The following is a 21,733-nucleotide window of genomic DNA, read 5'->3' as shown; positions in this document are numbered from 1 at the left end:
GAAAGGAGACAGGAAAAGGTCCTTTCATGTGTCTAGAAATCAGGGCATGGAGGCAGTTTATTTCAAGTGTGGTGGAAAGCCACTGAATGATGGCTAAATGATGCTAATAATTGTAGTGACTTTTTGAGCCCTTAATAAATGCCAGGTGCTTACTAAGCCCTTTACATGCATTAACTCATTTAATCCTCACAAGCCACCCTAAGAAGGAGGTACTTTGATTGTCCTCATTTTATAGATGAGGAAACAAAGGCCCATGGAGGTTAAACCACTGGCCCAGTGTCACACTGCTACATTTAAAGTTCGCTGGGGCTGCTCTGGGGACAGTAAATTACAGGGGCCAAGACCCTGTAAGAGATAACAATGATACAAAGACAGCTTGCATTCCAGTTAAGAAAATGAGAGGAAAGAAAAACTAACATTCACCAGGTTTTCTGCTTCAGCCAGACTCCGGGAAGAGTGAGGGTTACTAGAGTTCAAAGGCGTATAGGCACTTCCTCTTCTGGATCTCCTTAGCACTTTCTCTGTTCCCCTCCTACACCCTTTCTGCCTTGTTTGCTTGTGATCTGTGCCCCTAATCACAATAGCTAGCTAGCATTTATTGGTTAATGGCGTTAATGGTGTGCCGTTATCATGCCCGGCACATGCACTATGCCTGTTTAATTTATTCTTGCAATAATCTAATTGTATCCATTTTAGGATGTGGAAATTGAGGCTTACAGCTGCTAAAGTAAGGGGTCCAAGGTCATACATCTAAAAATTGACAGTCTAGGATTTGAACCCTTCGAACACAGTCAAAGCACTTAACTACTGGGCTGTAAACACTCACTTCTGACCTCCCACCCTGCCATGAACAGTCTCTGAGCTCCCCAGTAGTAGCCAAGGATTGTCTTTACCTCTAGTTTCCTGCTAAAGAGGGTTCATAATAATGCCAACCTCACAGGTTGTTAAGAAGATTAAACAGGGCTTCCCTGGTGGCGCAGTGGTTAAGAATCCGCCTGCCAGTGCAGGGGGCAGGGGTTCGAGCCCTGGCCCGGGAAGATCCCACACGCCGCAGAGCAACTAAGCCCATGCACCACAACTACTGAGCCCGCGTGCCACAACTACTGAAGCCCGCGCACCTAGAGCCCGTGCTCTGCAACAAGAGAAGCCATGACAATGAGGACTCTGCGCACCACAACGAAGAGTAGCCTCCACTTGCCGCAACAAGAGAAAGCCCGCGCCCAGCAACAAAGATCCAACGCAGTCAAAAGTAAACACAAACAAAAAAATAAATAAATAAAAGAAGATAAAACAAGTTAATCTAGATCTCGGGTGACCAACCATCCTGGTTCCCTGGGACTGAGGGGGCTCCCTGGAAGGGAGACTTTCTGTTTCAAAATCTGGGAAAGTTCTGGGCAAATTAGGAGGAATTGCTCATCATGCCTGGATTCGTGCTTTGTGCTAAATACATGTTCAACAGACATTAATCATCGTTTCTCCTTTCCACTTTCATGCATTTGATAACAAAAAGGTAGCAAGCACCCACTCTGTGCCCATCCTAGGAGCTGGGAACACCGATAGGCAGTACACGTGCAGAGAACCTAGCTCCAAAGTCTCACCAAAAATCCACAGTCCCTGGGGAAATGCCAAACCTCTCTCCAGGTGATTCCCGCAGCTTGTGTGCTGTCTTCCTGGGCTGGCAGTATTTGGATGAACCCCAGTGGGAGAGGTCCCTGGGCCCTTAAGGTCCGCAGGCAGTGACACAGAGACAGTGGGCGTGGGGTGGCCGTGGAGCTTCCCATAGTGAAACCTGGCAAAGAGAGGTACTGAGATGATTCTGGGTGGAAGGGAAGGAAAAAAACGTGCCTTGGGCATTGACTCTGTGGCTTGCCCTGGGCCTAAGAGGTAGTTCCTATTGTCACACACATTTTGCTGGATGAGGAAACTGAGGCTCAGGAACCCAAGTGAAATGACTTGTTCAGGATCATGCAGGAGGAGATGGGTAAGTGGAATTTGAACCAAGGTCCCAGCAAAGCAGGGATTACTGGGGTTGGGCGGGCCGACTTCTGCACTTCCCTCCCTCCTGCCGCGCTTGGGTCCCCCACTTGTCTTGACAACGGCCAGGCTTGTCACGGGGCTCCGTACAGCCCTCTCCACCCTCCCGGCTGCCAGCGTCCCGCCCCATTCCCTCCCAACCCCTGAGGGAGGAGGGGAGAGTGGGAGAGAGGAGGGGGGTCGGGGAGGCCCGTCTTTATAAAGGCGGCTGGAACAGCGCTGCCCGCCAGACCCCGCCGCCTGGATCCCCTGCTTTGCCCGCCGCCCCACGTGACCGCGCCGACCACCAGCTCCACCTTTGAGTGAGTTGGGGCGCGTCCCCATCCACCCCCAGACCCTCGCCCGGCCGCGTGGTCTACTGAGCCCGGGGTGGGGAAGAGAGCCCCTGAAGGAGGGCGCTGAAACGGGGGGCACCAGGCAGAAGCCCGACGACAGGTATTTAGGACCTGGAGGAGCCGGGAGACCCGGGAGCCGGAGGTCGGGCCGGCAGCTTTCTCCCTTGGCTCCTCCGGCTCGGGGCCTAGGAGACCGCAAGCCACCCCCGAGGAATGCGCGTGCAGCCGTTCCCATGGTAACGTGCAAGCCGCGCCCGCCCGCCGCAGAGGAAGAGGGATGTTGTTGGGCGGGGGGGGGGGCTTGGTCCCCGGGAGGTCCAAACTCGTCATGCGGTCGTTGCAAAAGCGAGCCGAGGAGGTCCCCTTCCTCTCCCCCGTGCCCCAAATCCTCTGGGAGCCAGAGCGCACGTCGCATGAGCCTCAGTTTCCGCGTCTGTCAAATGGAGGCAATGTTATTGGTTCCAAGTTCCCCGAAGAGCTATCTCAAGCTTAACGATCCCGGCCAGCCCCCTCTTTTGGTTGGCCATCCGAGGAGTGGGTTTTAGAGGCCCGGATGACTCCCGCGATCCCACCCCACCCCCAGGCCCGCTCGCCATGGCCCTCTTCGGGGCCCTGTTTCTAGCGCTGCTGGCAGGCGCTCAGGCTGAGCTCCCCGGCTGCAAGATCCGCATCACCTCCAAGGCGCTTGAGCTAGGTAAGAGTGGGGGCGGGCCGGGGCGGCTGTGGGAGGAGTCGCACCGGCGGGCGTGCAGGAGCTAAGGGCCTCATTGCTGCTTCAGTGAAGCAGGAGGGTTTGCGCTTTCTGGAGCAAGAGCTGGAGACCATCACCATTCCGGACGTGCGGGGCCGAGAAGGCCACTTCTACTACAATATCTCTGAGTAAGTGGGGGCCGAGGGGTCGGGGTCTTGGTAGGGGGCGGGGCTTAGGAAATACCTACGGAGTCTCGAAGACAGGATGCCTGAGCGTAATGTGGGCGTGGCCAAATCGAGGAGGCTGGACTTAAGACACTGAATGAGGCCCGAAAAGATAAAGGCCTAGACTGCCTACAGAGGCGGGACCAAGGAGGTGGGCGTGGCCTAAAAATGTAGTAGGGACCGAGAAAAGTGAAGCCTAACCTGTGGAACTGAGGCTGGCCAAAGAGTTCCAGAGAGGCGGAGTCAAGAAAATTGCCGGTGGATGAGAGTGGGATGTAGGGCACCCAGGTGGAGCTAATGGGAGAGGTCAGAGGAACCAGAGATAAAGGCCTGTGGTTTAGGATAGTGGGGACAGGGTCTAGCAATCCCAGGGTGGGGAAGGGAGGAAGACTTCTAAGAGAGGGGGTGAAGCTCACCTTTAACACCTGGGTCATGAGAAGTTAGTCTCTGACCCACCCAAGTCCAAGTTTTCGCCACCCAAGCACACGTTGGGTACGTGAGGGGCAATGGAAGAATTCATTCTACCCACGCCAGCTTCCCCAGGCCTGGACTGGAAGAGGAGGGAATGAATTTGCTGTGGTTGGGTGGGGTCCCCTTTTCTTGGTCCTGAATTTGACCCTGAGGTCTCCTCCCACAGGGTGAAGGTCATGGAGCTGCAGCTGACATCCTCTGAGCTCCATTTCCAGCCAGAGCAGGAGCTCATGCTACAGATCAACAATGGCTCCTTGGGGCTGCGCTTCCGGAGACAGCTCCTCTACTGGTTCTTGTGAGGATCCGGCACCCTCAGGGCAGTGGAGGGCGGATCAGGAGGACTGGGGGTGCTGTGGAGCTGTGGGCAATCCTTTAGCCTTTTTTTTTTTTTTTTCTGGCTGCGTTGGGTCTTCGTTGTTGCGCGCGGGCTTTCTCTAGTTGCGGCTAGCGGGGTTGACTCTGTTGTGGTACGTGGGCTTCTCATCGCGGTGGCTTCTCTCGTTGTGGAGCACGGGCTCTAGAGCGCAGGCTCAGTAGTTGTGGCGCAAGGGCTTAGCTGCTCCGCAGCATGTGGGACCTTCCCAGACCAGGGATCAAACCCGTGTCCCCTGCATTGACAGGCGGATTCTTGACCACTGCGCCACCAGGGAAGTCCCCCTTAGCCTTTCTGAGCCTCAGTTTCCTCATCTGTACAATAGGGACAATCTTACCCAATTCATAGAATGTCTGGTATACTGTGCAGAAGTAAATAAAGTCTTATTAAGAGCAGTCATGATGTAGAGGGGTGGGGAGGAGGGCAGTGAAGACTTGGTTAAGCTCTAAGCCAGAGTGAACATTAACCCTCCCACCCCCACCCCCACCGCAGCTACGATGGGGGATATATCAACGCCTCTGCCGAGGGTGTGTCCATCCACACCGCTCTGCAGCTCTCCCGGGATCCCACTGGCCGGATCAAAGTATCCAACGTCTCCTGCCAGGCCTCTGTCTCCAGAATGCATGCAGCCTTTGGGGGAACCTTCAAGTAAGCCCCGTCCCCAAGCCCAGTGCACGCCATTTGAGACCCACAGCCCATCTGCTTAGTGCAACGCACAATGTGCAGGCTTGGGAGTCAGACTAACTGGGTCTAAATCTCAGCGCCACCACTTCCTGGCTGTGTGACCTTGGGCAAGTCGCTGAAGCTCTGTAAGATAGGGATGGTAATAGGACCTACTTTATGAGATGTGAGGACTGTTTATCTTAATCTATATAAAAATATTTAGAACAGTACCTGACATATAGTATGGGCTAGCCACTTAGATAAGAACCATTGAGAGGACCAGCGTACACAGTGGTGTACTCGGGTGGGTGTGTACTTGGTTCTCAATAATAACCATTGAGAGGACCAGCGTACACAGTGGTGTACTTGGTTGGGTGTGTACCTGCTTCTCAATAACTGGTAGCTCTTACTACTAATAACAAAAATAATAACATAGTTCCAGGTTTGGGGCTGAGAAGGGGAATTTGTGCTGGTTCTGGAAGAGGGTGGGGGAGAGAAAATGGTGGATTTATTATCTGGTGTTGGTCAATTTAGTCAATTTTTTATTTATTCAACAAAGTGTATGCCAGGCCCTGAGGATTTAAAAAGGAGCACAGAGCCTGACTGGAGGGACAAAACATTTGTCATTGGGGCCTTGAGAGAGGGACCAAGAAAGTACTCTGGAGAAGGGAGGTTCAGAGGAGGGTAATCCAGGAGGACTGCCTGGAAGAGGAAGCATCTGCACCCAGACGGGGAAATACAGGACAGGAGTATTGAGGGTGTAAGGGAGGACATGAGTAAGCATATGGAGTTGAGGATGCTCAGAGGAGATTTGAGGAACTCTGGGTAGATTCATTTGGCTGGTGGGGGACAGGGTGGGAGAGGAGGTCTTGAGAATCAGCCTGGAGAAGGGGATTTGAGCCCAAGTCATGGAAAACCTCCACTAAAGAGGTGGTAATTTAAGTTAAAGTAGGGGTATTCCCCCCACCCCTCACCATCTCTGGATGCTGTGATTTCTCCCAGACCTGGGTTGGGGGTGGGGCAGGGTCTGGATTCACCTGGCCTCTCCCCTCCTCACAGGAAGGTGTATGAATTCCTCTCCATGTTCATCACCTCAGGGATGCGCTTCCTCCTCAACCAGCAGGTGTGGGCAGTGGCGAGTGGGGGGCGGTGTTGGGGGACAGCGGGGGTGGGCATGCCCTCTCTTTCGAAGACCCTGACTCTGGCCCCCACCTCCCAGATCTGCCCCGTGCTCTACCATGCAGGGACCGTGCTTCTCAACTCCCTGCTGGACACCGTGCCTGGTGAGTTGGTGCGGGTGGGACGGAGAGCTCTGGGCCCGGCCTTGGGTCTGGAGTGGGGCTGGGGAGGAGGCTGGGTGCGCAGCTATCAGATAGCACCTGAGTAGGCCCCTTCCAAGCCCTGTGATGAACAGCCCTGGGTTCAAATGTGGCCTCTGCCTTCCTGCGTGACCCAAGGTAAGTGCTCACTTCTCTCACTTGGTTTCCTTGCCTGGCTGAGGACCACTCCCCTGGGTTGCTGAGGGTTGACTGAGGGCATGGCTGTCAAGATCCTTAATATGTGCTTGCTGTTGGGCCCTCATTTGTGTTCATCACCGGGCACTTAATAGGAGCTCAATTAACGTGAATTCTCTTTTCCTAAGCTATGAGATCATCACGCCACATACAAGGGGCACAGGACAGGAAGGAGAAGGCAGGGGAAACCAATGAGAGAAGGGAATCCCTTGCCATCTTGTTTAGTGACTTGATGAAACCTATGTACTGATAGTAGTAGTAGTAGTAATAACAACAACAACAACAACAATAATAATAGGGACTTCCCTGGCGGTTGAGTGGTTAGGACTCGGCGCTTTCACTGCTGTGGCCCTGGGTTTAATCCCTGGTCGGGGAACTAAGATCCCGAAAGCCGCCCAGTGTGGCACCCCCCCCCAAAAAAAAAAAACACCACAAAATTCCCACAATAATAATAGCTAACATTGTTGTGCACTTCCTGCACACCAGGCACTAAATGCTTTCCACGTAAAACTAATTTGATCCTCATAACAACCCTGTGAGGGAAGTATTAGGATCACCATGCTATGAACGAGCAACTGAGGCCCAGAGAGCTTAAGCACCCTGCCCAGCATCACACAGCTTTGCGGGACTCAAGCCCCTCCCCGCAGTGCGCAGTGCTGTGGACGAGCTCGTTGGCATTGACTACTCCCTCGTGAAGGATCCCGTGGCCTCCGCCAGCACGCTGGACATGGAATTCCGGGTGAGCTGTCTGGCTGGTGTGTGTAACCAGACCCCCTCCTTCTCCCCTACAATGCTGGTTTTAGTTCCCTAAAGCACAGCTCTGATGCGGCCCCTCCATTGCAGGGGATGCGGTGGCTTCCCACTGGCTACAGAATCAGGTTCAACTCCTGAGCCTGGCACTCAGCCTTGTTCATCTTGTCTGACCCCAACTTTCTCACTTCATCCTGTTCCTCTGCACCTACTAGTTCCAAAAAATGCCCTTCGCTTCCTACCTCAGGGCCTTTGCTCATGCTGTCTTCCCCCATCTTCCTGGAAGGAATTGAACATTCAGCTCTAACGCACACAATCTCATTTCATCCTGTCACAACCCTGTACATCAGGCAGTGGCGTTACACTCATTTTAGGGATGTGGAGACTTGCTCAGGGAGGCGATGGCACCTGTCCAAGGCCACTCAACTAGTATGTGGCCATTACCATTGCCCCTCCCAGTGGAGTGCAGCAGAGTTGCAGAGCACAGACTCTGGAGCTAGAATGCCTGAAGGTCAGCTCCCAGCTCTGCCACTTACTGGCTGTGTGATCTTAAGCCAGTGGCTTAACCTTTCTATGCCTGTTTCCTAATACGTAAATGGAAATAATACAGTAAGAAAAGATAATCTCGGGACTTCCCTGGTGGTCCAGTGGTTAAGACTCCATGCTTCCACTGCAGGGGGCACAGGTTCGATCCCTGCTCAGGGAATTAAGATCCCACATGCCGCGTGGCAAGGCCAAACAATTAAGAAAAAAAAAGAGAGAAGATAATCTCATGGGATGTTATGTGGATTAAAGGAGTTGGTCTAGGTAAGGGGCACAGAAGAATTACTGTGTATGTGTAGGCAGCAGCTGCCGTCATTACTACCATCTAGTCTCAAGGCCCACTCAAGTGCTACCTCCTCCTTGAACCCTTTGCTGAGCCTCCCTTCTCCAGTCTGATGGGATTGCTCCCTTGAAGCACTCCTGCTACCCTCCTTTCCATGCTTTTTAAGAAAAGTACCTGTTGAGTCCCCCAAGGACAGCAACCAGGTCCAACCCCCCACCATCCCCACAGGGCCTGGAGACATCTGGGTGCTGGGCTAGTCTGCCTTGGCCCTGACCCTGATCCTCCAACCCCAGGGGGCCTTCTTTCCCCTGGCCGAGGGCAACTGGAGCCTGCGCAATCGGGCGGTGGAGCCCCAGCTGCCCGAGGAAGAGCGGATGGTATACGTGGCCTTCTCTGAGTTCTTCTTCGACTCTGCCATGGAGAGCTACTTCCAGGCAGGGGCCCTGAAGCTGTCGCTGGTGGGGGCCAAGGTATGCCAGGGTCTGTTTGTGGGATGGGCAAGAGGGGGCCTGTGATGGAACTTCTGCCTTATCCCCAATTCCCTGGTCCAGGTGCCCCATGATCTGGACATGCTGCTGAGAGCCACCTACTTTGGGAACATCGTCCTGCTGGTGAGTGTCAGCGGGAGGTAGGAACCTGGCCAGGGGGGTGGGCACGCCATCCACACACCGTGATGGGACCAGTGAGGCAAGTAGAGCCCCCAGTGGCAGCTGTGGAGTAGACAGAAGGCCTGGCCTCCTGCCTGTGGCCACATCTGCTCGCTTGGCCAAGCCTGTTTCCAGGTCTGTGAAGGGGGCTTCCTGCCCCCGCTCCGTCTCCTTCACGAAGCCATGATGAGGGTGGGCTGAGAACCCAAGCTCGGCCAGGGTAGGGGCTTTCACAGCGACAGATGTATTATCCTTTTTGCTTATCTTCGCTTGTTTAATGGGGAGTTAAATTTTTTAAAGAAATAGTTCAGTGATCATTAAAGGACCTGTCCTTGGTTCTTCCTTGTAAATGATGGAGCTGAGATTTGAACCCAGATAGGAATCTGTGTGATTCCAAGTCACCCTGCCTCTCTCCTCTATACTATGCAACCTCCCAGAGTTGTCATGAAGATTAAATGAATTAATACATTTGGAGCAATTACAACAACAGAGGAAGTGCTCAGTCAACACCAGCTGCTCTGAATGCTATCCTTGTCGTCATCATGATCGTGGCCAAGTGTTGTTAAGAGCATGGACTCTATTGCCAGACTGCCTGGGCCTGAGTCCCAGTTCTGCAACTAAATAACAACTTGGACAAGTTGCTTAACCTCTCTGTGCCTCAATTTCCCCATCTCACAAATGGGTGTAATTTAATACCTGCTTCACACAGTTATTGTGAGGTTTAAATGAGCTAATACACGTGAAGTGTTTGGTGAAAAGTAAGCACTTGGTCACTACACTGCCTGTAGAAGAAATAGCTCAGCAGTTTCAAGAAAAGAGATATGGCACGAAGCTTGAGATTTTTTTTTTGGCTACGCTGTGCGGCTTGCGGGATCCTAGTTCCCCGACCAGGGATTGAACCTGGGGCCACGGCACTGAAAGCGCCGAGTCCTAACCACTGGACTACCAGGGAGTTCCCTGGGATATTTAATGCAAAGAGACTGTCCCGGAGGAGTCTGGATTGGAGATGGGTCCTGAATACTGAGAACTGAGGAAAGCAGAAAGAGAAGGAAGGAGGCATTCCTAGAATGAAACATCCCCTTGTCTGAGCAAAGGCAGAGGCTGGACACAGTTCTGGAGGGTTCCAGAAGCCAGACCAGTCTTCCCATTTGTGTCTCTGGGCTCCCAGACAGTACAGCCACCCCCTCCTCCCCGGGGACTCAACAGGGAGGAGGACTTGACCCGTCTGGAACTTGACCTGTCCTCCCTGCTCTGTCCCCAGAGGCCGGCAGTGATCGACTCTCCGCTGAAGCTGGAGCTGCGGGTCACGGCGCCACCACGCTGCACCATCAAGCCCTCGGGCACCACCATCTCTGTCACTGCCAGTGTCACAATCGCCCTGGTCCCACCCGACCAGCCCGAGGTCAAGCTGTCCAGCATGACCATGGTACGGCCACCAGCGTCGGGGCTGTGACAGATCGGGGAGGAGGACTGCGGACACCCTTTGGGGCCGTAACACCACCCTCCCTACCTTCCTACACAGGATGCCCGTCTCAGTGCCAAGATGGCACTCCAGGGGAAGGTGCTGCGCACACAGCTGGACCTGCGCAGGTGGGCGAGCCTGTAACCTCTCTGAGCCTCAGTGTCTTCAGGATAATCACACCTGCCCAAAAATACTGGGGAGCTAAAATGCAGTCATACCTATAAGCCACTGGAGAGCTGGGGTCTTGTTAACGCATAAAAAGTGTTTCATTTTAGTGTAGTTTCTCTGCATTCTCACCACCCAGAGCAGGTATTATGAGAGATGACCAAGCTGGCCCAGCAAGGTTAAATGACACACCTACAGTCACACAGCAAAGTGCATGAAAACATGGATTTTGCACATCTTCGCTCTGTGATCTTAAAACAAGTCACTTTATCTTTCTGAGCTTCGTTTCCTTCATGCATTAAATATAGAAAATAGTAGCACCTACTTTCCAAGGACGTGCCGTCTGACGTGGCAGACACTAGCCACATGTGGCTGTTTACATTTAATTACAATTAAATAGTTCCTCAGTTGTTCATTTCTATAACCACATGTAGCTAATGGTTACTGTGTGGACAGTGCAGATACAGAACATTTTACAGAAAGTTCTATTGGACAGCGTTGTTCTGGGGAGTTAAATGAGATAACGCAGGGTGAGGTTAGGAGTCTAGATTCTGGAGACAGGTTCTGCAGTTTGCCAGCTATGTGACCTTATGCAAATTACTTAATCTCTCTGGGCCTCATTTGCCTCCTCTGTAAAGTGCAAATTGTAATAGTGCCTGTTTCTTAGGGTTGTTATGAGGTGGCATTTTAAGATAGTTTAATAATATTTAACTTTTTAACATGCACAGTATCTGGCAGGGAGTAAGCACTGAAAGTTTTGCTAAATAAACGTAAACAACACATGTAAAGCCATCAGCATAAGTCTAGCTTATAGGAGGTACTCCACAAATAAAAGGTAGCAGACTTGAAATTAAACAAACAAAAAAAACTGGAAAAAAAAGTAGCAGACTTGGAGAAAAGGCGACTCAAAGAGGGAAAAATGACTCACCCAAGGATACACACCTGGAAACTGGTAGAACCCCCTGGAAAGGTTTGTAGGTGTAACCTGTAAGACTGAAACTCAGGGGCTTTGGGTGGGTAGAGGCCTGAGTGGCCTGGAGAAGGTGGAGCTTCCAAGGGCTCGTGCCCACTGGACCCTTCTTTTTTCCCCACAGGTTCCGAATCTACTCAAACCAGTCTGCATTAGAGTCGCTGGCAGTGAGCTGGGAATTGGGGGGGGCGGGGGGGCGGGCCAGGGCTGGGATTGAGGTGGGCAGTGAAGGCGAGCCCACCCTCTACAGGCTGCCCTAACTTCCTCCCTCCTCCCCCCCAGCTGATCCCACTGCAGACCCCTCTGAAGACCATGCTGCAGATTGGGGTGATGCCCATGCTTAATGGTAGGGCTGGGGGAAGTGAGGAGGGAGGGGGAAAGGACAGGGGAGCCAGGTGGGCCCAGATTGAGCTGGCTGTTCCCATCCACAGAGCGGACCTGGCGTGGGGTGCAGATCCCACTCCCCGAGGGTATTGACTTTGTGCGCGAGGTGGTGACGAACCACGCGGTGAGTAGGGGTGCGATGGGGAAGGAGGGCAGAGCCTTCCCCTCCCTCTACAGCTCTCGTGTGCCCTCCTTGACCTGATCCTAGCTTCTCCCTTATCAACTGCCTCTTCTTATTTTAATCTTACATCAGATTCGTCCAGCCCTTTGCACCGGCTGTGTCCTCACCTTGGAACACTCTTCCCTGATTCTACCCTCAGTGCCTACTAATCTTTCAGGTCTTAGCTAAGAGCTCATCTCCTCCAGGAAGCCCTCCTTGACCTCCACAGGCTGTGCTCCTGCAGCCTCTGTTTCAGCACCCTTCATAGGGAGTTATAAGAACCGCTCTGCTGCTCCACCTCTCCCACTAGATTGAGGCCAGGGACTCTTGTCTCCGTCTCTAAACCCTGCTCTCGGTAATCGAATGAAGAGACTCCCTTCTCTGCCTCCCTGCACAGGGTTTCCTCACCATCGGGGCTGACCTCCACTTTGCCAAAGGGCTGCGAGAGGTGATTGAGAAGAACCGGCCTGCCAACACCGGGGACCCCCTAGCACCCAGTGCCCCGCCACCCTCCATGGCAGCTGTCTGAGTCCTCAACCCCGACCCTCGCAGCTGCATTCAGGACTCCACCGTCTCTCATCCCCTCCCTCACCCCACCACAGCCTCTAGTGTCCTCTAACCCCCAGTGCCACAGAGAAGATGGGGTTTTAAGCTGTACCCAATTTAATTCCATAATCACAGTCAATCCATCAATTACAGTCCGTCCACCCTCCCCGTGGGCTGTCCTGAGCTCTGTTGTGTTCCTGGGATGCGATCAGTGCCTTGAGGGCATTCTTCAAGCAGGGAGTGGGCCAGGCCTCACCCCAGTGAGTTATAAAGTGCAAACTCCCCCCAGACTGTATATGTGAGGCGCTGGGGCCAGGTCTGGGATGCACAGGGCTGCGGAGGCGGGTGGGGTCAGTTCTGGAGGCAGGGATCTGCCCCACAGGGGCATTTTGCATAAAGGAGGACCTCCCTTCCGGCAGGAGAGGCTGGGAAGGGCTGGATCAGGCAGTGGGGGGCTGCTCCCATGGTCATCAGTATGGCTGCTTATTCAGGAAGCGGGAGAACATGGTGAGGGCAGCCTGGGGCTTGTCAGTGGGGACCATGTGTCCGGCACCCTGAAGGGCAAAGCTTCGTGAGATTCCTTCCCTGTACAACCCCTGCCCTTGGGTGCTTCCTTCATCCTACTGGACCCCTCTAGCCAGTGACCTTCCTGCTCCCCCAATCCATCTGTTTTTCCCATCTTCCCCCGAAAACTTGCCCTTCCACGGGCCAGATGGTAACCCAGCATAAAAGGAGGTCAGAAGGAAAGGACAGGTGGGTCCTGCCCCATCCCCCCAGCCCCCCTAGTCCTCACCAGGCCCAGGCCCTACCTTGATGGTAAGAAAGGCGATGTGGGAGAACTCCTTCACGAAGCCAGCGATCTGCTCTCCACTGTCCCCGTAGTCCACCAACCAGGGCCGGCGCTGTACCTCCATCTGCCCCACCAGGAAAGATTTAGCAGCCTGTAGCTGCCCCGTCATCTCTGCTCACAGCCACCAGCAAGACCTCAGGGGCCGGGAACTCCTCCAGGTTTGCCCCCTCTGTCTGCCAGAGCCATGCTGCACTACCCCTGTACCGGCCCAACCCCAGGGCTGGGACCCCGGGCTCACCTTCTGGTTGAGGGAATCCACAAACCACTCATCTCCCATGAAATTGCAGGCCATGTCCACATCTCCGTTGTACAGCAGGATCCGGTATTTCTGAAGCAGGGCAGGGGAAAAATGGGGGGTTTGGAATAAGCCCAAACCCCAGCCCTTCCCCAGTTCAAGCCCTACCCCTCAGGGAATTCAAGAGGCCCAGCTAAACAGCATAAACCAGGAAACGCTTGTGTTTTCTGACCACTTCCTACCTGCCCAGTGCTCTGCTAAATGCTTTCCCTATGAAGGTAGTAGATACCATCAATAACCCCATTTTATGGATGGGGAAATCAAGTCTCAAGATATATGAGAAACTTGCCCAGAGTCACCTGGCTAGTAGGCTAGTAAAGGGACTTGTACTCAGGCAGTCTGACCCCAGAGCCCATGCTTGAACCACTGTGCTGTACAGAACCTGGTCCTACCCCAGCTCTGCCAGTATCTCCTAGGTGACCTTGGACAAGGCCCTCTCCCACCTCAGACCCCAGTCTGCCTCTCTGTAACACGATCTGACTAGCTCTTCTCACCCTAATGGCTCCTTGGCTGATGCGGACCTCTCTGCCCTCTCCAGCAGAGCAGCGTAAGGTGGGGACAGAGCCAGGTTCAAATCCTGACCCTGCTGACCACAGGACCTAGGGCAAGTGACTTCACTTCTTGGAGTTTCAGCTTCCCCTGTCCCGAGTGGCGCCCTGAAGGAGCCCCCGCCTCGCCACACTGCTCCAGGGTCCTGAGGCTGCTGGTGGACCCAGCTGTGCTGGCCCCACTCACCTGTGCGGCCAGCAGCTTCAGGTACTGGGAACACATGGTTTGGTAGAGACGGCGGTACTGGATATTCACCAGGAAGCTGCAGGAGCACGCGGGCAGGAAGACCAGGTCCAGGTTGGGGGAGAAAAAGGGACAATAGATCAGACGCCCTCCCCTATCCCCTCCTATTCCCAAGCTCCAGCCTACGAGGCAGATAGCTGGGATTCAGTCCCTCCTTGGGCATGTAACCTCTCTAGGACTTATCTAGATGGGAGGGAGGGACTGGAATTCAGAGGTCCCCAAATCTCCTCCATTTAGAAATGTACAGGGACACTTTGTTACAATGGCTGGGCTGCACTGGCATGAGTGCATAAGGGCTCGTGCTGACCAATCAGAATGGAACTGAGTGGCCCCTGCTGTGCCAGGCGTCACCCTCTTACTTGTAGGGGTCATAGGAGATGTGGGCAGCTAGGGTGGTACTGGAGTCAGGGAGGGGCTGGGGATGGGAATGTCTTTTTACTAAATACCATTTAAGTAATTGATACTTTAACAACCAATGTGGCTGCTTAAGAATGAAGTGGCTGGGACTTCCCCGGTGGTCCAGTGGTAAAGAATCCGCCTTCCAATGCAGGGGACGTGGGTTGGATCCCTGGTCGGGGAACTAAGATCCCACATGCCTCGGGGCAACTAAGCCGGTGCCACAACTACTGAGCTCGCACGCCTCAACGAGAGAGCCTGCATGCCGCAAACTATAGAGCCCATGCGCCACAACTAGAGAGAAGCCCATGCGCCACAACTAGAGAGAAGCCCGTGCGCTGCAACTAGAGAGAAGCCCATGCACTGCAACGAAGACCCGACACAGCCAAGGATTAAAAAAAAAAAAAAAGAATGAAGTGGCTGGGGGAATTCCCCGGAGGTCCAGTGGTTAGGACTCCTGCGTTTTCACTGCCAAGGGCTCGGGTTCAATCCCTGGGTGGGAACTCAAAAAAAAAAAAAAAAAAAAAAAAGAATGAGGTGACTGAATATCAGTCAACTTCAGGGGGGTCAGAGACCTTGAACATCCTATTGTACAATTCAGCCACACCCCAAACACCCTCTGTGTCCCCACTGAGAATCCCTAGCCAAAGGATCCCTGGGGACAACAGCCCGCCACCCCCCAGGCCACAAGCGGTCACAGAAACCCACTTGCACACGTCCCAGCGGGGCAGCTGCTCGGGGATGTGGAGGGCCTTCCGCACAAGAGGGTTGTTGAGGTAGGTGGAGGCGGCTGTGGTGTTGGTGCAGGGGGGGTCCAGGCGCACCTCTCCCGCAGAACGCAGCAGTGCCTGGGGGGGGCACAGAGGGTCAGGATCTTTGCTTTCCTGCCCTGTCCCTCCCCACCCTGCTGGGAGGTAAGCGTGGGCCCTTGCACACCTGATGCCACATCTGCTTGGGTGGCAGGCGAGTGAAGATGTTGCCCAGATCCTGGACCACGACAGTGTCCTTCTCGTACCTGCAAGTGAGGTCGGGGGATGAGTGCCTGAGCCTCCAGATGGGACTGGGGTTGGCCCAAGGGGCACACGGCAGGGCCCACCTTAGATGGCTGGGCACCCCCCCAGCACATGGAGCGTAGAGGTTGTAGACGTTGAGGCCGGAGCTGCCCACGATGTGGGACACTTCCTGAAGCTGCAATGATACCCCAAAAGCCACCATGCTTTACAGAATCCTGGCCTCCCCATGACCTCCCCAACAGCGCCCTAAGATTTATTGCTCTCCTGCTTCGCTTGGTCACTACCCTTTCCCCCCTTTCTTCACAGGCAGGGAAACTGAGGCTCAGTGGAAGGAATCTGCTAGTCCCGGGTCCAAATCCTAAGGCCTCTACTTCCTAGCACTGTGACTTCAGGCAAGCGACTTCGACACGCTTGGCCTCAGTTTCCTTATCTGGAAAATGTGCCTAATACCATCTCCCTTGAAGGAGACTCTTGAAGATGGAACAATCCACGCTGCCATAGCTGAGCACAGTCCTGGCACATCGCAGACGATGGATGAGTGAGAAGCCCTTTCCCCTCACAGGGAAGTCACAGGAAGTGGTGTGGGAACACATGCATACTCATGTGTCCCAGAGGACATCGAATTGCTGAAGGGTGCAGGATAGGAAACAACAGGGGGATGAGGGGGAGGAGTCCCCGAAGGGGATGTGGTCCCCTTCTCAGGATGGGGGCCGTCAGGGGTGACGGAGGGCAGGGGCAGAACCTCACATTGGTCACGCATTGTGGGTCTCTGTTGTCGTAGAAGTTACACTTGTTTTGAGAGCAGCAGTGGGTCTGGAGGGAAGACCAGAGCCTGTAGGAGATGAGTGAGATTTGCTGAGGCCCATGGTGGGCAGAGAAGGCGAACACCCCATCTTCTCAACCTCCCATCACGGCCTGGACCCAAGGGACCTAATCCCAGGGAACAATGACATTTATCACAGGGCGTGGTATGTAGCTCCCAAACCTGGCTGCCCTGGGCCATGCTGCAGCCCTCCTTCGTCCCTTTACACTCTGATGTCTATGCTTTGGCCTTTCAGCACCAAAACCTTTCTAGCAAACCCAGCCCCGCCTTCCGCTCATCAACCAGGGTAGGACCCAGGATATCATGTGCCTGGCGGACAGACCTGAGGTCCCATGACCTGCTGCGCCCCAGAGATTGCCCAGCGGTCCCCTCCCATACCTGTTTCCCAGAAGGCCATGGTAGTAGGCGAAATAGACGAGGGAGTTGTCATTCTGCTCATAGCAGGAGAGTCCATTGCCCACAGCCAGCCCCTGTGAAACACCCAGGGCGTTAGCTCATCTGGACGGTGAGGAAGAAGAGCCTCCCTTGACCCGCACCCAGACCTTCAGCAGTCTGGAAACTGAAACCCGGGCTGGCTTGTGGGAGTGGGTGGAGGCGGGGGAGGCCACTCAACGTAAAGAATGGAGCTGGCAGCTTGAGGAGTAGGTTCCCTGTTGTGGAAGGCACACAGGCCGGGGAGACGCCAGCTAGTGGCAGGAATGTTATGAAGGAAGACTGGGTTGGAATGGAGGCGCTGACCTGTTTGACCTTTGCTAACCACAAGGCTATGACCCCAAGATGCCTCCCTTCCCTCCTGCAGCCTCCCTGCACCTGAAGGTTCATGCTGGGGTCCTGCATGACCAACACTGCCAGGGTGGGGATGTAGATGCCAGCATAGCTCTCTCCCGTCAGGAAAAGCTCGTTGTCCTTGTATTCCGGGAAGAGGCGGAAGAAATCTTTAAGGGCTTCAAAATTGCTCTGGGCCACCTGGGGATGGCAGGATGGAGGGAATCGGGAAGTGTTAGTGTTTGAGCTAGAAAGAATCTCAGGGATAATGACACCAACCCATCCTGTTTGTACAACAGGTTGTGACTTGTCCAAACCACACCACCTAGCACACAACAGAGCCACGGATGGACTCCAAGGGCATGCTCTTTCTCTCCCCGCATCATGCCACCCAGCAAGGCTGGGGCACGTGGGCAGGCAGCGGACTCACCTCGGTGTCATTGGTTGCATAAGACTTGTCATCGGAGTAGGAAAAGCCCACCCCAGCTGGGGACTCGAGGTATAACACATTGGCAATCTACAGGGGAAGTGGAAACGGGCTAAGGAGGGCTCCCCACCCCATCCCAGTGCCCAGACACCCCCACAGGACCCACAGAGGCGGCGATACCAGGTTCCAGGAATAGGGGTTGTACTCCAGAGTGGCACCATCTGGCTGGATCTGCGGAGGAAAGAGATGGCTAAGTCCCGAGAGCCAGCTGGGGGTAGGGAAAGGGCCACCGTGCTGAGTACTGTATAATCGGGCAAAATCCCCGAAAGGTACTAATAGTCAAGCCAATGGTACAGATGAAGAAACTGAGGCTCAGGAAACGGACACATCTTTAGAAGATCACAAAGTCCTTTTCTCCTTCTTCCCCGCTTCTTTCCTTTGGGAACTGTCCCCTCCCTGCCCCTCACCAGGGGTTACCGAGCTGCTTTCCACTCACCAGGAAGGGGCCGTGCTCGGTGAGGAGGCCGTCTAGGGAGCTACAGCCCGGCCCTCCATTGAGCCACAGCACCACAGGGCTGCTCTTGGGATCCTTCTGGGACTCCACAAACCTGGGAGGGAGTCAGGCTAGGATGGGTGCAGGTGGGGGGAGAGCTCCTTCCAGCCCTCCCTGCTCCCAGCCTCCTTCAGGGGTCTTAAGAACACCCCCACCCCCACCCCCACGCCCAGGCTTCCCTGGTGGCGCAGTGGTTGAGAATCCGTCTGCCAATGCAGGGGACAAGGGTTCGATCCCTGGTCCGGGAAGTTCCCACATGCCGCGGAGCAACTAAGCCCGTGAGCCACAACCACAGAGCCTGCGCCCTAGAGCCCGCAAGCCACAACTACTGAGCCCACGAGCCACAACTACTGAAGCCCGCGCGCCTTGAGCCTGTGCTCCATAACGAGGGAAGCCACTGCAATGAGAAACCCGCGCACCGCAACGAGGAGTAGCCCCCGCTCGCCGCAACAAGAGAAAGCCCGCGCGCAGCAACGAAGACCCAACACAGCCAAAATAAGTAAATAAATAAAACAAATTTATATTAAAAAAGAGAACCCCCCCCCCATCATCTCCGCCGGTGGGCATCGCAGTGTCCCTCCCAACCCCGCCCTGGAAGGCAGGGCTGCAGACCAGTAGTGGAGGCGCTTGGAGCCGGAGCCTCTGAGGTAGCCAGAGTACTGGCGGAAAGACGGCTGCTTGGTCAGCCCTGGCAGGTACTGGATCTCGTCCTGGTCGGGGGCTGCCTCGCTTCGGGGCGCCCAGGAGAGCAGCAGCAGCAGGAGGAATGGCGGCGACAGCGCGGCTCGGACCATCTGCGGCAGGAAGCGGGTGCCGGCTGTTTACTCGCTCGCTAGCTGCTCAGCCGCCCCTGGGGAAGAGCTGGCGGCTCATCAGCGAGGGAAGCCCAGGCCCAGTCCCAGCTCCCACCCGCTGAGCTTCCTCCGCCGCGCCGCGCCGCGCCCCGCCCCGGGGGCTCCTGGATCCCTTCCAACCTCCGGGATCTCTTCCAGCCTCCGGAGTCCCCTCACCTCTGCTGCCTCGCGTCCTTGCTCTCCCGGAGGTGGCCCGCGACGGGAAGTCATGTGTACTCCGAGTCACGTGTGCTCCAGCGTCACGTGACAGTCTTCCTCCTGCCCATCCCGCCCCCACGTCCTCGAGCACCCGGAAGACGGAGGGGGCGGTGGCGGCGGCGGTCAAACAAGGTGAAGGTCCGTAGGCCTCGCAGGTCGTATCCCGGGCGCCGGCGGTCAGATGACCCAGGTGTGGATGGCCAGAATCCCCCAGCCTCCCGGGGACTCCGTTCTAAGCGGGATGGCTGAGCCAGCGGCGCTAGGACCCCTGGGCAGAGCCTCGGGGAAGGGAGTCAGGGGGGAAGTACCTTACATGGTGGTCACCGTCTGAGCCCGCTGCCCAAAATAGCCCCCGGCGCCCGCTGGCCTGCTTCATGGCTGGGAGATGGCTGCTGCCTCCGACCCCGTGGAATTGGGTGCGCCCTGGGGCCCCGCGCGCCCCGAGCCCCCTCCCACCCGCTTCCACCCGGTACACGGTGCCAACATCCGCGTGGACCCCTCCGGGACGCGGGCCACACGCGTGGAGAGCTTCGCCCACGGCGTGTGCTTCAGTCGCGAGCCGCTGGCCCCCGGCCAGGTGTTCCTGGTGGAGATCGAGGAGAAAGAGCTGGGCTGGTGCGGGCACCTGCGCCTCGGCCTGACTGCGCTGGACCCCGCCAATCTGGCCGCCGTGCCCGAGTTTTCGCTGCCCGACCTGGTCAGCCTCGGCCACACCTGGGTCTTCGCCATCACGCGCCATCACAACCGCGTGCCCCGGGAGGGCCGCCCGGAGGCGGAGGCGCTGGCCCCCAGCTGCCCCCCAGCCCTCCTGGTGGAACCGCATCTGTGCATTGAGCAGTTTCGCATTCCCCGCGACCGCCTGGTGGGCCGCAGCCGTCCCGGGCTGTACAGCCACCTCTTGGACCAGCTCTATGAGCTGAACATGCTGCCTCCGACTGCACGTCGGAGCCGCCTGGGCGTTCTCTTCTGCCCGCGCCCCGACGGCACGGCTGACATGCATATCGTCATCAACGGCGAGGACATGGGCCCCAGCGCCCGGGGGCTGCCAGCCGCCCAGCCCCTCTACGCGGTGGTGGACGTCTTCGCCTCCACCAAGAGCGTGCGCCTGGTCCAGGTCGAGTATGGCTGTAGGTATCCCACACCCTGGGCAGCGACCCCTCCTGGCCTACTGTTGGGACAGGAACCTGCTAGGGCTCCTGAAACAGGTAGCAAGGCCTTGGTTTGTCCAGCATTATTTTAGAAGCTGGGGAATCTGACTTCAGATTCTGCCTCTACTTGTGATCTTGGACAAGTCACTTTCCCTGGCTCTGGGCCTCAATTTACCCATCTTGGCTGTGATTGATTAGGATGCCCTCCAACTCCCTTTCTGGCTTTGCCAATATTTTCTGCATTAACCTAGGGCATGAATTCTACACCGATTTTAGATTTTGGTCCTCTTTGAGAATTATGTGCTCTTTTATTAGACAAATGCTCATCGATTTGGGCATACCAGTTTAAAGGCATCACTTTTAAACCCCATGTGAGAGCTTCTTAATCCTGAGGTCTGGTTCATGATAGCCCTGTTAAGCCTTTTATTTATCCATCTGATGACATTTTACGAATACAGTGAACGAGAACCCTCTCTGTGTCGGGCCTGTGCAGGAGGCTGGGGGTTGCACAGGTAAATCAAATGCCACCCCTGACCCCAGAAGCTGCTAAGCGAGGGGGAAGGGAGCAGGATGGGTGCTATAATGGAAATAGGGCTGCAGAACTGGGAAAGTGTTGCGAAAGAGGTGCTTATCTCAGTCCTGTGAATAGCCCCATGCCAGGCTGGGCCTGGAGAGTGAAGGGACTTGCCCAAGTCAACGACAAAGAGGGGACCAAGACCTAGATCTAGGTCTCAGCCTCGGCCCAACCCTCCCGTTCCTTTTGCCTTTGACAACCTTCTTTCCACAGTGCCGTCCCTGCAGACCCTGTGCCGCCTAGTGATCCAGAGGAGTGTGGTGCACCGGCTGGCCATTGACGGGCTCCACCTGCCCAAAGGACTTAAGGATTTCTGCAAGTATGAGTGAAGGCCTGCAGCCACCCTGGAGCAGGGCCACGTGAATTCATCCTGGCCCCAGAGGTGTGGCTGCCCTGAAGCTGGCCATACTGATACTAGCCAGGATGGAAATAAACACAGTCGTTGCTGATGCTGATCCTTGGAGGGTCTCCTTGCCCCTGAAGCCTGTGAGGGGCACTTCTTTTAGAATCACTGGGGGTCAGCAGGGTAGACGAGAGAATGAGAGCATTTTGACATCACCTAGACCAGTGGTTCCTAGCCTGGCTACTCATTATCTGGGATACTTAGATTGCTGGTGCCCCAGATGCCATCTCTGGAGATTCTCATTTGATTTGTCAAAGGATGAGGGCTAGACATTGTTTTTGTAAAAGCTCCCCTAGAGATTCTAAGGTGCAGCCAGGATTGAGAAGCATTTCCCTAGAACAGAGGTCTCAGGTTTGGCACATGTTATAACCACTTGAGGAACTTTGAAAAAATACTGCTCACTGGGATTATGATTTAATTGACCCTG

At 55.2% G+C, this 21,733-nt stretch overlaps 3 protein-coding genes across 4 annotated transcripts; 2 read left to right on the top strand and 1 right to left on the bottom strand.

The window, feature by feature from the left end:
• The first annotated feature begins 2,934 nt into the window (after positions 1 to 2,934).
• PLTP (phospholipid transfer protein) lies at positions 2,935 to 12,207 on the top strand. Its single transcript, XM_082670904.1, has 15 exons — positions 2,935 to 3,063; positions 3,149 to 3,248; positions 3,922 to 4,050; positions 4,621 to 4,776; positions 5,851 to 5,914; positions 6,011 to 6,074; positions 6,953 to 7,044; positions 8,175 to 8,351; positions 8,433 to 8,492; positions 9,790 to 9,954; positions 10,051 to 10,118; positions 11,250 to 11,292; positions 11,408 to 11,471; positions 11,557 to 11,633; positions 12,067 to 12,207. Exons 1-15 carry the CDS (start codon positions 2,964 to 2,966, stop codon positions 12,196 to 12,198), a joined length of 1,491 nt encoding a protein of 496 aa, XP_082527030.1. The 5' UTR covers positions 2,935 to 2,963; the 3' UTR covers positions 12,199 to 12,207.
• Positions 12,208 to 12,217: 10 nt separating this feature from the next.
• Positions 12,218 to 19,227, bottom strand: CTSA (cathepsin A). Its single transcript, XM_082670905.1, has 15 exons — positions 19,140 to 19,227; positions 18,742 to 18,923; positions 18,073 to 18,184; positions 17,757 to 17,807; positions 17,580 to 17,666; positions 17,195 to 17,350; positions 16,763 to 16,854; positions 16,309 to 16,393; positions 15,645 to 15,736; positions 15,485 to 15,563; positions 15,257 to 15,396; positions 14,096 to 14,171; positions 13,304 to 13,393; positions 13,025 to 13,129; positions 12,218 to 12,769 (listed from the first exon to the last, which is right to left on the bottom strand). The coding sequence occupies exons 1-15, from the start codon at positions 19,191 to 19,193 to the stop codon at positions 12,686 to 12,688; spliced, it is 1,485 nt and encodes a 494-aa protein (XP_082527031.1). The 5' UTR covers positions 19,194 to 19,227; the 3' UTR covers positions 12,218 to 12,685.
• Positions 19,228 to 19,279: 52 nt separating this feature from the next.
• On the top strand, positions 19,280 to 21,352 carry NEURL2 (neuralized E3 ubiquitin protein ligase 2). 2 transcript variants are annotated; one of them, XM_082671665.1, is made up of 2 exons: positions 19,280 to 20,295; positions 21,117 to 21,352. In XM_082671665.1, the coding sequence occupies exons 1-2, from the start codon at positions 19,567 to 19,569 to the stop codon at positions 21,144 to 21,146; spliced, it is 759 nt and encodes a 252-aa protein (XP_082527791.1). In that variant the 5' UTR covers positions 19,280 to 19,566; the 3' UTR covers positions 21,147 to 21,352. The 2 variants fall into 2 exon arrangements, with proteins under 2 accessions (XP_082527791.1, XP_082527790.1); XM_082671664.1 differs by having other exon boundaries at positions 19,280 to 20,308.
• The last annotated feature ends 381 nt before the right edge of the window (positions 21,353 to 21,733 follow it).

Source organism: Grampus griseus, assembly GCF_964374135.1.
Source record: "Grampus griseus genome assembly, chromosome: 14".
In the NCBI taxonomy this organism is placed as follows: domain Eukaryota; kingdom Metazoa; phylum Chordata; class Mammalia; order Artiodactyla; family Delphinidae; genus Grampus; species Grampus griseus.
This window is presented reverse-complemented; position numbering and strand designations above follow the sequence as displayed.